The 17,064-nt window shown below is 39.0% G+C and overlaps 1 protein-coding gene across 1 annotated transcript in view; it reads left to right on the top strand.

Annotated features, from left to right (window-relative positions):
• The window catches only part of LOC307020103 (roundabout homolog 1-like), a 166,292-nt gene that overhangs the window by 13,778 nt on the left and 135,450 nt on the right, over positions 1-17,064 (top strand). Inside the window, exon 2 of the mRNA XM_079651250.1 lies at positions 15,305-15,431. Coding sequence (XP_079507376.1) covers positions 15,338-15,431 — 94 coding nt within the window. The 5' untranslated portion in view covers positions 15,305-15,337. The remainder of the gene's footprint in view (positions 1-15,304; positions 15,432-17,064) is intronic.

Genomic DNA, 17,064 nt, shown 5'->3' with positions numbered 1-17,064 from the left:
CTGGAGCCAGCTGTACATGCTGGCGAATGCCGTCCACCTGTTCCGCGGCCGTCTTCATGGACTCCACCATGGCGTGGAACTGGGGTCCGAACAGCCCGTCCGGGCTGATTGGAGCATCCAGTAGCACTTTTCTGGCCGTCTCCGTAATAGACGCCGCCGCGCTGTGGTGACGGAGAGGGGGAAAGCATGTTCGGCCGCCAATCTGGCACCCTGCTCCGACTCTGTCTCCCCCGTCCGGGGGAGAGGAGGGAGGGGAGAACCGAACGGTGAACCGTGGAGGGAGGCGGGGCAGGAGTTGCTTCGGACTCCTGCCCGGCACTCTGCCCCAGGGACACGAGGCCCCGTCCGCGGGCTCGTAAGCCTGGACGGGCCAATCGTCCTCCTCGGCCACAGCAGCAAGAGTGTCCGCTCTCCGCTTCCTGTCGCCCGAGGGGAGACGAGCGCAGTGCATGCTACCTGCTGGTTTAGAGCCGCGTACGCGTGCTCTGACCCCCGGCAGGATTCGCATACTGCTTTTATATCTGCAGGTCATAACTCATTATGAACCCAGAGCCACATGAGGGACAATCACGGACGCAGTTGTTGCTCATGATGATTCTCAATTGCTGCGCTTCAGTAACTGTGCTGGTTTGCTGAAAAAAAGAGGGAGCAGATTGCCGGGCCTCCTTCCTATTTATACCGGAAGGAGGCCCGAGGGTGGGGCTCACCTTGCGGGTGGGCGTGGACTACAAGTGTTTCAGTGCTGCGCTGGGGCGCATGGGGATTACCCAATAGCGATAGCCTTAGAGGGCGAAGCCATATACGAAATAGAACAGTTGTTCCAGGGTGGGTAGAGAGGCCTGGCTGGTCTTGGGAGTGTAGAAGGCCTTGGATTCCTCCTGGGAGAGACACAAAAATCAGTGTGAGGCAAAAGCAGGCAAAGTTGTCAAAGAATATGCTGGTAAAAAGCTAGCGCGGCACGCAACAAACCGTTCACGGCAACAATCCGGCAGGGTATGAGTGTAGGCTGGAGGCTTTCATAGTGTGGCTGACGAGCAGGTTGCAGGTGTGGTTGATTGGAGATTGTTCCCAGCTGTGTAGAGCATACCAGCCGGCAGAGAGAGAGACACACAGTAGAAAGAAACACATACAAACACTAACAGGGGTTTCAGGGATGGGCAGTGATAGTCGGTCCGTTCTTCTATATGTCTGTCTTTGGTTTTCTAAGTGTTATTCGATCCATATGACAATAGAGATACGTATGTGCATAAACAACAAAAACACATGGGGTATAATGTTCGAACAATGTTATCACCAAACATTTTAAGAATGTTTTTAGAGAACGTTATCCTACCTTTCAGAAATACATTCTAGGAACCAAAATAAAACTTCTCGATGAAACCATTCCTAGAACAATGGATGGTAACATTCTCAGAATGTTTTTAGAACCAACAATGTCTAGCTGGGAACTCAGACAAGCTTACGCAAACATGCAATATCATGAATTACGTGCTTGTTTTTTTCTAAAAAGGAAAATGTGGTGACATCAGATTTCTTTTAAACATCCTTTTCTAGAAGTCTTCTCATCAGGGCTCTGAGATAAATAGAGAACTACGGCAGATATGTAATATTTAATGCAGCCGAACCGTGTATTACAATGCCGTTATGTGATGACTTTCAAAGAGAAAAGCAAGCACACTCGGAATAAAGTATTATTCTATTTAAAAAATATTTTTCGGTCTGTTTCCGGTATTTGTTAATGACGATGTGATGTGAGATGTGAGACTGGAATTGCACAGGGGAAAATAACGTATCCATGCCACAATTTTAGATGCGGATTTTGTTAAACTAATACGTTTGCGCTGTGGACCAACACTATACATTGACAGGGAAGGGGGTAGCAATAAAGATAACACCATTAAACAGTTACACAACATAACAGAAATAATATCGATAGCAGCGTCCCTAGCAACCACCTTGGTAACAATTAAAACGTTCTATTGACGCTATTTCCTGAACTAATCTTCGTAATAACTAGCAAACTAAAGATCATGTACATCCACTGCATACATAATCTGAAATAACAACTCATATTTCTCGCATCAAATGACATCAAAACGCATTTTAATGGCCAAACTAACTTTAAAATAGGCATTTTCCACCGAGAATAAAACGAAGTTCGGCCATGTTTTTTTTTTCTGAAGGGAGAAATTTGAAGATCAGTGACATAGACGCCAGCCATTGGAATGAATGGAATCCAGTTGGAGGTCAACCAATCACAGAGCTTGAGAACTAATCACGGGGTTTGTCAAACAGAGCACATGGTGTAGTCCTAAACGATAGCTGGGGATTCTGGGTAGTGTAGTGTCTTCTGCCATCCTTTACTCCGAAAAAATATTTGTTTCTCCGAATCGAAGGGGAAAAACACAAAAGCATTGCACACAATTTAAACCAATCAATGTTGTGTAATTAACAAGGATAATCTGGTGTTTTTGAGTTGATGAGTAGTGCAGATATCACTGTAAAATCAATCGACAGTAAGGGGAATACTTACTTCCGTGTGTACAATTCTCCGTTATCCAATGGTAATGGATGCTCACATTGCCTTTAAGGGCAGCCGACACAAACGAATGCCGTGCTTCAATGAGCGTCAAATCCCGCCGCAGATGGGAATACATTGCAATCAGTTGAAAGCTATTTGCGTCCCTTTATGAAGCTGAAGGAGCCTAAGAGCCTCACAACTGCACGCCACGGGACCCTGACCAAGCGTCGCTCCTGGACGTTTATGGAGTGAGAGTGTGTTGTTTAACACTGTCAACTTCTAATTTGGGGAAAAACGAAAACGTATTTTAAAACTACAATTCCCAGTAGAGACGTGCCATAGAGAACATGTTGCGAAACACAATAGCCAGCATGCGTAGTTCTCGGAGGGCGTTTGAGTCCAGTTTTGAATAGTCTGCCGTGGTTTCGTTCCATTTCAAAGAACTTGGCGCTCGGCGTAACCTTGGCGCACTGCCACTCTAACATCCAATCCCAGAGCTTGAAGATTAATCACGGGGTTGGTCAACGGGACTGTAGTCCCAAACGATAGGGGATTCTGGGTAGTGTAGTGCCTTCGGCCATCCTAAACTGAACTTTTCACGGATATTATATCGCATTAACAACACCACATCTGGCGTCACAGAGATCTTCTGTTACTGTCCTTTCTTCTTAGAGGAAGTACAGAAACACGTAACTCTGGATTTGTTTTAATGTTTGAGTTGCAATAAACAACACAGCAGCTTTTTGGCATGTTAAAACTATTATTTTCTGCCTCGCTCATGAGAGTAACAGCTGGCGAAATTACAGCCTCGCCTACAGATTTCAAATGTGTGCTCTAAAATGATATTTATAAATGACTATTATCATTATTATAAGCAAGACAATAAATGGCAAAGATATGTAGAAAATAAACGTATTTAAGATACGTTTATAAGAAACGTAACGTAGGAGAAAATATTTAGAAAATAAACGTATTTGAGATACGTTCATAACGAATGTAACGTGGGAGAAAATATGTTTCTCGCTAAACGTAATTGAATGCAGTTTAGTTCTGTGGGAACGTAATCTTTAGGAGACAGGGTTGGATAGTAATATGTGGAAGTGCTTTTTGAATGTTACTAACTCATTTCCTATCATGCTTTTTATGACCTAAGAAGGTCATGGATAATGTTGTCAAAGTGGTTGAGAAAACCCAAACTTGACTTGTGTAAAATACTCTGCAGTTCTAGTTGTTGTGTAGGATAATTAAAATAGCAATTATCTTTTGTTTTGACTGCCATATGTTTCCTCACCACTCTAGTAATGAGCTTTTCCTTTTATTTAATAGCTTTAATGAATATATTAGATGGGAAATTGGAAACCACAGTCACGGAATAGCATAATAACAACATTTATTTTCTGTTTACAGCTATTTAACAGGCAGTTGTATTACATTCTGTCAAGTTTTTTTGCAATGACCATAACAAAGAGTTTTCAAGAACAACAACAAATTCAATAATGAAGATGAGGTTCAAAACATGTCAAAGGTGACAAAGAGCATAAGTACAATCTTTACAAAATAGTAAAACGTTGCTGTTGCTGACAAAGTAAACACTTAAAGAGAAAGATTTGGAAAAGGTGAAATGAAAAGGTAATTGGGAGGTTTGAAACATTGAAATGCTCAATGTGTAATTTTCTATCCAGGGGTCTCTCAATCAAACCATTAACAAAAGACCCTTGCAGTCAATTTCTCCCAGTTAGGATTATTTTATTGTTTATCCTTCCGGGGATTTTTACCATGAGCCGAATTATCCGCAGATGTCTGATCCTCTTCCTGCAAACCTACCAGGTGATAAAACCGGTAAAACCACTAAGAAAAGAACAGGTTTGGGTTCGAAATCATTGTTTTTCGAATGTTTTCAGGCTGGTGCTGAACATTTGCTCAGCTTGTATCTCTGTTCACTTAAAATCAAGACGTTTAATGCCTAAAATCATTCATCCATTAAAATGTACCCAACCTTATAAGTGTATCATACAAATTAGGCTTTAAAAATAGATAAAACACATCTCCAACAATTATACATGCACAAAGGGGATTTGATTCCACTACAAGAGACTAAATGAAATGGGGCATTTACCTCGATTAAATTATGGATTTCTTTCAGTTTGCAAATTGATGGAAACATTTCAGATAATATTACTTAACACACAACTCAACAAATAAAATTGTTTTTAGACATGTTAATTCTTTGTGTATCTCACCTCAGGTTCAGACCGCGAGTTACATACTGACCAGCCAAGCAAGGTTCTTACTAGAGGACCACGTTTCCTCTAGAGATGGTTATCTTTCCAATGTCACAGTCACAAGTCGGCCCCTGTCAGCATGATCGATGACCGCGATATTGACTTGAGGTTAATTCCAAACCGCTCTGCTGAGTTAGATGAAGGATCTGGATTAAGAGTGCTGTTGATAAGAGTGCAGTTGAAAATAAAATGTTGTTGGGTCACATGCCCTGATGCCCCTCTACTTCAGCATCCAACTCTATACATTTTTTTTATGGAAAAAAACAGGATATATGTAAGAATACCATAAAAGCCAAATAGCTAGATGTTTACTTTTATGGATTTATGAATGCTCTAAGGGAAGGTAGGCTTGCACTAAGTCCCCTGATTAAACATTTGGTTTTTATAAGAACAACAATAAAGTCTGACATGAATTTTAACACAAAATGATACCAAAATCTCGTGTGTATTTGCGTGATTTGTGCGATCAACTGAGCCTATCCGCTGCTGCTTGGTGGTTGTAATTGAATAAATAGCCGCTGAGCGATCTTGCGGATCAATTCTTCTTTTGTAACACACATCATTACGCTGAAGAAGATGCATTCATCAGTCATTGTGGACATTGTGTCCAATACAATGAAATTTAAAAATCAATTATTGTAAACAGCTATTCATTTGAGGTGGGCACGGATGATCTAGTCATGAAAAACACACAAATGGGTGTATCGTAGGAGACTATTGGCGCTGTAAATAACACTTTCTTTTATTATCATTGGGTTTAGGGCTGCACGATTTGGATACAATATCGAATTGCACATTTTTAGACTGATATTGAAATTAGAAAAATTATAGGGATGACCACTTTTCTAAACTTTATTCACTTTATCACTGAAATGATCATGGTGTGATTTGTTAAAGATGATCTGTACCAAAAAAGGATTGTTTTTAACGCTGTAGAATAACGTCTGGGATTTATCTGCAGCACTACAATACCTATTTAGGAATATTTTACCATATTTGACCAAATATTGCCTTTATTGCAATTTTTGCAATTGGACTAGCCCGTATTGTGATTTTGTTAACATTCGATTAATTGTGCAGCCCTAATTGGGTCCATACAGAGGCTGGAAAAAGCACTTTCTGCACATTTTGTAGTACTTAAGTAGTACTTAAATGCTTTTCGATGATCAAAATAGCTGTTGAATAATGTTCAATTGTTGCAGCTCTAGAGAGTATAGCAAAGGGCAGAATTCCACACACAAGTCAGTTAGACAACACTCTTTTGTGTGAATGTGTTTGTTTTGATATCTCCATGATGAATTTGGTGTTTTCCTGCCTAGTGGTCTATGCATGCTAAGGTTCCCAGCACCCCCACGGTGAATACCTGAATAGAAATAAGCAGGTGGCAAAAATAAATGGGCGAAAACCATTTCAATTTCACTGAGAGAGACAGAGACTGGCTGGGTTCTGCTGCAGGTGAACGTACGCCCTGTGGGAGGCTTTTCTGCAGATTGTGAAGCCCGATGCAGAGATGGGTCCTCGCATTGCAACAACACACTATGATTTCCCACCCATTACTGCAGGAGCTGGAGCTGTGATGCTTCTTTAGAAAATAAATGCAAAATAAACACACCATATACAGTATACACACTGAAAATACAAGCTCATTTGCGAGTGTTTTAATAAATAATGCTGTAAACATTTTTAAAATGTTCCAGACAAACACTAAAAATATGCAAATACATTCCTAGATTTGACAGAACACTTAATGAAAGTATAAAGATTAGTCTTCAACTTATTCATTTTTCTGCTGAAAAAAGGACTGCAAATCCAAAAATGAGAAAGATTGTCTTCTTTTTTAATAGTCTAAAATAATAAAAATCAAAATGCTAATTTTATTCCACCATTCTATTCTGTCCTTGAGTGTGTGAGGCGTAATCTGTAAGAGTCAATTGTGTGAGTGCAGCCTTAGGACCCTGAGGATATTGGACTTAGGTTGCTGCAGAGGTAGCGCTGTGATTTGTATGCACCCCATCTGATAGCGTCTCCAGGATCACAGATGGATTATTTAGGCTTTTCCTTTGGCACAGGCTCCTTCTTTTGATTTCTTTCTCCTTTTTTTTGTACAAGTCCGCATTGTATCTCCTCCTTTCTTTCTGCTCTCATTGTTGGGTACTTGGATGCCTCAAAAACACTGACATTTGTCTTCGCCAGAGAACATGGAACAATGATTCTGGAGGAATAATCTGGAGGGGTGAGTTGTAAAGTTGTACTCATTCATGTTAGTGAAGCTGAAGTCATTTTTAGTGTGTGAGTGTTTTCTGCATAGCTGGCTTTAGAGGAATTCAATCTTCTCCCTGCCCATTGATTGATTCAGAAGCAGATGCTGTCCACGTGCTGCGGTGCTGAAAGTTATTTGTGCCTCGACTCATTTGTAGTAAATGTTATTTGTATTCTGATGATTGCATGTTTCCAGTCAAGCAACAAGTTTACCTTCTAATTCCTTAACATTTCATTAGAAGAAAATAGAAGTCTATTTCATGAAATGATCATAGAATTTGTGTTGTATTAAAGGTTTACAGATAAGATAAATTATAACTTATTTCAATATAACATCTTTAAGAATTCAATCACCATGTTGCTGATATTTCTGTACGTAGTAGAAGCAAATATGGTGAAATGTGAAAGGTGAGTTTCAAAATTCGACATCTATTTAAAAACATGCAAAAATACCTCATTGCAGAATCATGCTTATCCTCTTTCTCTCTCTCTATGTTCCCTGTGTTTTTAAATATTATTTATCTGGCATTTACTTCTAAATATCCTTCAGTGGTTTTGAAAAACCCCACATGGATTAAGCATTGGCTGTGTACAAGTAACTATTGCTAGAATGACTTGCAAGCAAATCCAAGCTCATATTTAAAGGGATCACTTAATCTGGTTGATTTAGTTTATTTGGCATGTACCATCAACAACATTCCTCAGTGCTGCACTGTAAAGGAGAGGATTGACTGAAAATCACTTGCCAAGTCGAGTGGAGTCAGAAGGGTCATTCCCTTTTATGGTAAATCCCCTAATCTGTAAATGCCTTCAGGTGTGCCTGAGGTGGTTATCAATGAGAGATGAAACAATGTTTTGCTGCAGTAGGCACCTTGCTGTGCGGTCATTTGGGTGGTCATCAATATTTTATTTTTCTTCTTTATGTTCACACCAAATGTAAAGCAAATATTCACCCTGTGTTATTTGAGAGAATTTGAACGCAGGATAATTTGTGTTTATTTGTGCGGTTGAATAAAACAGGTTTATTAGAACGTTACAAAATAAACACATTTTGCCGAGATTGCAATGGAATAAATGGATAAAGAAGATGCCGAAATAACAACATCATGATGCAGATTTGAATTCATGCTTTGTCAGGTCTGTCAAAGAGACAACAAGGCATCACCTGTTAAAATGCATGTTTTCTGAATGGAGTTTGGATTAACCAGGGCTATGCTAACATGCTGCTCCATCACACTCAATATAACATAATCTAATTAGCTATGAACACTGCAGTGAAGGTTTATTTGTTACACATAGATATCTGCAAGTGTTGTTACTTTAAACTTGAACTCGTCAGCATTTCCAGTGTTTCCTGATTACAGTATGACAGACAGCTACAATAACGTTTCCTTCATTGCTGATTCAACAATGCTAGTAGGTGAGTGTCTTAAGGAGAATCTGAAATGCTGATGGGCTTTTGCAACATAGCGCCATGTTGATATCGTAATCAATTCAACAAACTACTGGCGTGAACATGCAAGTCATGCGAATTTCACATACTCGCTTAATTCAGAAATTAGCGTGTTAGCATTGACTTTGTATGCAATCGGGAGAAAAATCACTTAATGTTTGGTTTGAACACATTATTTAAATTAAATTCCCTGCCAAATGTTTACACCATACCATACCTACAGTATTATGTTGTTATTATTTGCCAAAGAAGCTAACAGCATGTTTAGCCATCTTAGATCTTGAGATATGGGGGTCATTTATCCTCCGGGGCCAAAGGTCACTGTCCCTCTTGGCTAGTCCATAGGATCATCTGTTATTCGCCAGGCTAGCTTTCCTCCTCCATAATGCCGACTCAGCCAGCTATGACTTGTTACCCAGACATCGCCTCTCATACTTTTAATATCCTTTGTCTTGCTCTGATAGCTCCCATAATGCATTACAGTGGCTATGATGAAAGCCTGTTTCCCATCCATTTCCCCCAAAGACTATATGTCAGCCATAACTGCCAGGTGTTGATAAGGACTCTTACGAGAGGAGACAGTAAGCCTTGTACAAGTGCGTGATGTATGACTTTACTCGATTGACGGTAAGATATGCAGGTGGTTTTTATCGCACATCTTTTAAAAAAAAAAGCCTGTTCTTCCAAATACCTCCCTCTGTGGTCTTGATTTAGAACCCTTTTACTGTGCGGGAAAAACAGTCAGTGAATCAGACTTCCTGGTTTTGCCCCCGCCTTTCACTCGGCACCCCGTTGAGATTATACTAGAGAGCTGCTTATTAACAATCAATGTGAAAAGCAATATACATGTATTGGCCTTATATTGAAATAACAATGCAGTAGTATATTCCTGCCAATGCTACAGGCGATGTGTGTCTGCGTCTCCTTACGCCCAAAGAAAATATGCCTGTTCAATATCTCCCCCTGCACCTTTTGACATAGGAATATCCAGAACAACATATTGTATCTGCCTCTTTGAGTACAGGGGATTGCATTTAGAAGGGGGCGAAAGATGGGGAGGGGGATGCTGAGAGCTGATTCTGTTTACGCTCCAGTGCACTCTCTACAGTATGTGATCTGTCTGCTGCGATATAGGGGGAGCTCCTGATCTGTCTTATTGACAATATGTTAGATGGTAAGCTGTGATTATTCCCCAGTAGACAGAAGAAGGTAGGGGGAAATCAGCAGTCCCCTCTCCTTTGATCTACAGACTCCCCCCCTGTGAGCTCTGAGCAGATATTTTATTGTCATTTCTTTTAATATGGGCAACTCTGAGCCAGTTTGTCCAGTTATTAAGACAACATCTGTTGTATATGAAACAGTATGGTGTAGGCACAGTGCTTAGTGTTTGTTGTCACTGGCTACGACCCTTTTCTAGTCTTTTCATATCGGACTAAAATAGAAGAATCAATTATTTATCCCTCGCGCAATTGGGTTTTCTGACAGTTGCTCCATTTTATAATAAATATAAAAACATATTTAAAAAAGAATACAAATATTTGTATCCACAAAAAAGTAATATTATGCAATAAAATATATTAATACAATGAATATATTGATATAGACATACAAAGTTAAAATACAACATCCATCAAAAGATACATTAAAATGAATTAGAATACAAATATTTATATAAAAATAAGATGTTAAAGTTAAAATGTTAGAAAACGTTGTACGGAAATACATACAGTGGTGTATTAGTATTGATAAAATAACATCTGGTAAACGCGTATTGGTGTGAAAGTACAATGTTTCCACTGCAGTGATATGCATATTACACAAAACACTTTTTTTCTGTTTCACTCATATCTTTTTCCTCCCACTAAATCATATCACAGATTTATTATGTTTTTCCCTTTCTACACCCACTTTCTGCAGTTGTTCTTTGTGTTTTCCTCATGTTAGATCAAACTAAACAATGCAATGTTATTATTACCACCCACATTTCATATTCAGCACTCTACAAAATGCGACCGTCCCTCATTAGGTTACTGATGCATCCTTGTGTGCATCATGTACAGCAGCTTTCAATATGATTGTTATTCATTTTGAATATTATATTACGATGTCATTTTATTGTTTCTGGCTTTCGTCGCTTTTGGAAAGCTCAGCATCTTTTCTTTATTGGAAAAACACTGCCAAATCTCAGTCGAGATTATTTGACTAATCAAGTGTTATGCTGTGTCATCCATACAAATAAGCAAGCCGGCAGTGACTTACAAGATTCAACAAATTATTATAAGCAAGGGGCTGCAACTAAAGATGATTTTCAGTATCGATTCATTGCTAATTATTTTCTTGATTAATCGTTGGTCCATACAAATGTGAGAAAATAGTGAACGTTTCCATCGTAGAATAATATTATTATAAAACTGTGAAAATCTTCATATTTCAGAGGCTAAAAAAACTGAATTTTTAATAATTATAATAACAGCATAGAGGACACTAAATGGCTCACCTTGTGTTATAACATTGTATTTTGTCATATTAACAAATTCATTCAAACATATATTTATATTCTAAATCAAACAGTTTCTTTAGCCTTTGATTAAAGGTTTTAAAATAACATTGTTGCTTTAAAGATATCTACTTCCACTTGTTTTAAACCACATATTTGAATATGTTTGTTTTGCCATTTCATGAGAGATTGATAACAAAAAGCAAACATTAATAATATCAATACCACTTCAATTTCTAAAAAAGCAAGTTGCTTTAATTGTCCATATACTCACAACACTATTAAGTAAATAGAAAAATCTCAAGTTTTTGGCGTGTTTACAATGTTGGCTGTTGGTGTAGATTTCTCCGAACAATTAAAGTGGAGTCGGTTTACGCGGGGTGCCAAGACTTCCCGGGAATCTGGCCGTCCATCAGACAGCTAGGATGAGTTGCAAAGCTGTTTGTACCACAGATGGCTGATCAGTACAACGCTCTTCCTATTCCTCGCGCCTGGCGCTGTCACCGTGTCTCATCACCATTCCCACTTGAGAGCAAGGCTATGTTTTATGGTGTGTGTGTGTTTGTAAATGCAGCAGGTAAATGTGAGAATGTTTATACGGTGTTTGACTTGGATTATGTATGAGCTCATGCAATTTTTATGGAGCTCTTTCACAATGAGTACTCAGTTTTGCACACAGTCAGAATGTTTTGGGTGTTCTGTAAAAGCCAAGTGGTGTTGGACTATGATAGGAAGAGCAAAAAGGAAGCCATAGTGGTCTACATTCCCTCATTATGTGTAGATCAGACTAAAGCGGACAGTCAGAGTTTGGCTGACTGCTGCTGGGTTTCAGAGAAAAGTCCATCTGCCTTCCCCTCTTCTTTATTGTGGGATTTCACACAGGATCACGGTTGTGCATAGTGCTCGCCAGCAGGGTAGATAGTGGAAAAGGAGTTGGTGTGATTTTACTTTAAGATAGGAATTGTGTCAAATAAATGGACTCTATTAGGCTAAAGATATTCAAATAGGTTATAATTTATTAGCTTTCCATGTTGCAATATTCACTGTAGAATGACTCAGTAGATAGGAAGGCCAACCCTTAGCATCTTTGCATTATATGTCTAAAAACAACTGCACTCTGGAGTAATAATACTGAACGTTTCCTAAATGTTTTTTAAACCTAGAAAAATCTGTAATTTTTTAACACTAGAACCGCCAGAGGTCGCTGTATACCTAAAACCGGTCAAATGTACCCGCTATTGATTTTCGAGGTACAATGTTCTTTTATTTATCATACAGAACAGTGAGTTTTGATTGCACAGGGATGACACTTATACCAATATAATCTGTGGACTCTCAGCTTTTCATATGATATAGTTTGTGCAGAAAGCATGAAGTATATAATATCGCTACCAGTGCTGATTTAAATGCTTGGTGTTAGACTTGTGTTTTGTTTAGGTACAAATCTCTCTATCTCTCTCTCTCTCTCTCTCTCTCTCTCTCTCTCTCTCTCTCTCTCTCTCTCTCTCTCTCTCTCTCTCTCTCTCTATAACTATCTATCGATCTATCTATCTGTCTATTTCTCTATGGCAATTTTTTGGGCGATCTGACTTCATATTCACAATTTCTAACAACAGAGGATGCTACATAACAACACCCTTTCAGGAAAAGTCACAGACTGGGAGACTTTAATATTTTATTGAAAAAAAGTTACATACAATCAAAAAACAGCTGCAGCGCGTTCGTGTGTGTTGGAGGAGGGGCTCTGTAAGGAAGTCTGAAGGAAGGCGCAGATTTTTTTCAGCTGTGTACTTTCAAATTCTAGCGCACTCGAGCTGGTTTCTCCATTCTTACCTACCCTACCTTTAACTTTTTAATTTAAAGCAATATTTTCTGAGAAAAGTATATCAAACTATATATTCTAAACGGAAAACATTTTCTCTCATTCGACGTCAGGGAAACAAGCTAAGCAAATTTTAGCGTTAGCCAAATAGCGTTGGAGAAATGTTACACATTTTTTCGCGATTTCATCACCTGGTCAGATTGTGTTTGAGAGACCTCAGCAGATCATTTTGTCTTTTGAAGAAAAAATCTACTTATACTTAGGACATATTATGATCATTCTCAGGTTCATATTTGTATTATGTGCCTCTACTGTGACGTTTGTGTGATTTTTACATGCTTTGATGTTCAGAAAGTTCTTTATTTTTCTCATACTGCCTCTGCTGCAGCACCTCTTTTCACCCTCTGTCTGAAACCAAAGCCCAGTCTGCTCTGATTGGTTAGCTTGTTAGTTGGTTCTCTGTTGGGATTGGTCAACTGCAAAAATATGTCGGATATATCACGCCCCTTAGCCTATCACGTACAATGTGTTAGCGATAGCCAGAAGCACACGTGTAACATAATGAGTTCACTATGTTACAGATGCAAACAAAAGAGTCCAAAATGAGGCGTTAAGTGTGTGGGAGCAGAGGCGCAGGAAGGTATTTTGAGTGGGGGTGCTGAGAGGCTGGACTCCAGTGAACACTATTACGGGCACTATAGAGCACGCACAAAAAAAAAGCGAGCACCAGGGGCGATACAGTGGAATGTTCTACTGCGTCTGCAACACTCCCCACATGCAAACATGTTACAATGAAGGCTCGATAATCAGCTCATGGAATATAGGCAGGGGTAAAGTGATATTTTTTACGAGTGGGGGGCGGACCTCACCTCCTCTAGGGGGGTCCGGGGGGATGCTCCTCCGGGAAGATTTTTTTTAAATATTGAAGTTAAAAGCATCAATCTGGTGCACTTTGAGAGCAACATTAATAAAGAGATCTATGGATACATCTCTCAATATCCATATGAAACACAACTGTAAGCAGGTGTTCTTTTTCTTTATGGATATTTTACAAATCACTCCCCTTTCAAAGTGTATTCTTGTTTTACTGCCATATAGTATTTCATAACTGTTTTTCCTTTATTCTCTTTTTTTTCTTTTTTTACGATAATGATCATATGAAGGTGTGCCGCGGAAATAATCTTTTGAATAATTTGTGACCAAACCGTTTGAGACCCAATGAGATAACTTAGACTAAAGTTAACTATCTAAACACTCAGAGAGTCCTTTAGCTCACCTGAGTCTCTCAGTCTGAGAGGAGAGGACTCTCCTCCAGATTGTTCTGGAACAAACAGCTCCTTATGTCGGTTAGTGCAGCTAGCTAACCAGATGCTAACAACACGGCCCCTGCTGGCTCTCTCTCTCTCTCTCTCTCTCTCTCTCTCTCTCTCTCTCTCTCTCTCTCTCTCTCTCTCTCTCTCTCTCTCTCTCTAAATGCGCTATTTCCACACACACACACACACACACACACACACACACACTAACACACACACACACACACACACACACACACACACACACACACACACACACACACACACACACACACACACACACACACACACACACACACACACACACACACACACACACACACACACACACACACACAGAGCCGAGCTTGAATGACACAAGCACACTTTTATTTCCATGCAACTCTCTGATTGGTCTGGTGTCTTGCCTCTGTTGCATTCACTGAACACGCGAAATTACAGTCCTGCCGTCCTCTCTAGTGTCATGCTGAGGTTCACGTAAAGCACGGTTAATGTATTATATTATTGAGGTAGAATTGTCCGGGGCATTCGGGGCAGGCCAAAATATTATTTTACCAACAATGTGGAATTTATTGGCTACATATTACACAGATTATGCACAGCGGGAGCAGCAATAACCGTCAAATAATAATTCAGACAGGGGAGCTCCGCACCGCCTTCCTGCCGCTAGGGGGTGCTGCAGCGCCCTCAGCACCCCCCTTCCCGCGCCCATGTGTGGGAGAAACCCCTGGCGTAGGATTTGGGATTTTACCTTTGAACCTGTATAACACATTACAGGAAAGGAAAAACCCCAAAAAGCATAACTGGGCACCTTCAAGTTATCAATGACAATCTAACATCAGACTCTGATCAGATACTGAATGGCCGTTTCTGCCAGTGTCAGATAAACACAGTCTTTTTAACATTTAACTGCTTTGTTCAGTGTCTTTACTAGATTGTTTTTCCATTTCAGTATGTTTTGGATGAGGAGACATAAGATAATTTGTCTTTTGGTATTGTTTTGATTAAAAGAACCGGTGGCAGAATAATAAATATTGTGCATTCAAGCATCAAGCTAAAATAAAGCAAATAAGTCTCAAGTTCAGCTCACGTATTCATGTGTATTTCTAATGTAATAATGTATTAAATGAAACGTTTCACCTGTCTCTTGGTTTCAGGTTTATTAAGGCTCATCGGGGCAATAGGGGATCATGCTGGCTGTAAAACCACCAATCACAATCCTTCTCATCATGCTGGTCTCTGTCACCCAGCTGCTGCAGGGCCTCGCCACACATACTACATCAGGTGAGAATATCTACAACGTCATCAGTACTTATTATTTGTGACTTTTTTGTATTGTATTTATTGTTCGTATAAGATAAACACATTTGTATATGACTTTAAGCCTCTTTGGGGAAAACCTACTTTATAAAAAAATGCATTCATTCAAAAAGCCTACTTTGGTGTCCACTTACAATAATGGAATAACTTTCAGAATTATTTTTTTCAAACAGAGTGCCCTCTCCCTTAAGGGTAGTACAACAGACATTCTGAACACCTTATCAGATATATAGTAAAGAGGCTAATTTTTCAAGTTGCTACTCATTTGTCATCTTTGGGACTTTGTGTATGACAGAGGAGTGATGAAAGAAAAACGGTATCATTTCAATACCTCCTATGTGCGGCTATGGCCTCTTGTTGGTGAGACAGAGCTCAGGATATACATTTATTCATTTTGTGTGAAACAAAACCTGGGTAAACCCAACATACTTGTGCCTTTTGTTGACTGCAATATTTTATCAATCATCAATTATTAGAGATTTAATATATTTTCAAGTTAGATGTATTTGTATGATGATAACAGACACAATATAGGTAATATAAAGCTCTTGCAATTTCCATGGGTTTTAGAGGATTATTGTCTTATTTAATAGTATGATTAATAATATACAGTGTCATGTTTGGTTTTAGGGCAAATGACTTACTCCCATACCGACAGGGTCACAGTCACAGTTTTGTTAAAGTACGTCTCTTTTAGGCCTTCCACTAGACATGTTGGTAATAATAACTTACTATGTTTAAAGTCCTATAGCTTTTAATTTCAACACATTTTAAAACCTCCTCCCCAACATAACAATAATCAAAACTACCTTTGGTGCTGCATATCAGCTTTAACCAAATGCGGATGGCTCCCTCTAGTGGTATAACTTTTTTAAGTGACTATGAGCCAGAGCCATGCACCTAGCCAGTGTATAAAACATGGGCCAATTAATAGGAGCTCTATGGTTGGTGCATGTAAGCATTTTGACCTATACATATATTTTATAATTCACATCTTTTAGATAGTGTTCGTCAATGATAGTAGAATTTTAGGAGTGCAAGTTGTGCAAACGGTTTATTGGTTTATTCATTTAGTTTCTGCTTACACAGAAGGGATCGTATTCTTCTTACAATGAAGAAATGTGTATCTGGTGGCAAGGGAAATATCTCTTTGACGTCATGTTCTAAAACAATTACAAACTCATTTCGATTTGGTGAGTCTGAATCAATTACATTTAACTATGGGAACAAATTCATAAGAGTGCTTTGTTTACATAAATGATAGTCCTATACTGGAGAACAATCAGGATCAGAATTCCTTTATTAGTCCCACAAAGGGGAAATGTACATGCAGAGGTGGAAGAACCAGAGTGTAGGAATACTCTGTTACAAGTAAAAGACCTGCATTCAACATGTTACTCAAGTAAAAGTAGAAAAGTATTAGCATCAAAATATACTTAAAGCACCAAAAGTAAAAGTACTCATTATGCAGATCCATTTCAGAATAATAAATATGATATGTTTTGATTTTAATGATTGATCATTAAAGTGTTCTCAAAGCTGGTAAAGGTGCAGCTAGTTTGAATGACTCTGTATACTGCAGGGTAGCTTGTGAATT

This window comes from Notothenia rossii, assembly GCF_949606895.1.
Source record: "Notothenia rossii genome assembly, chromosome: 9".
Taxonomy (NCBI): Eukaryota; Metazoa; Chordata; class Actinopteri; order Perciformes; family Nototheniidae; genus Notothenia; species Notothenia rossii.
The sequence above is the reverse complement of the archived record's forward strand: the minus strand, read 5'-3'. Positions and strand labels throughout refer to the sequence as shown.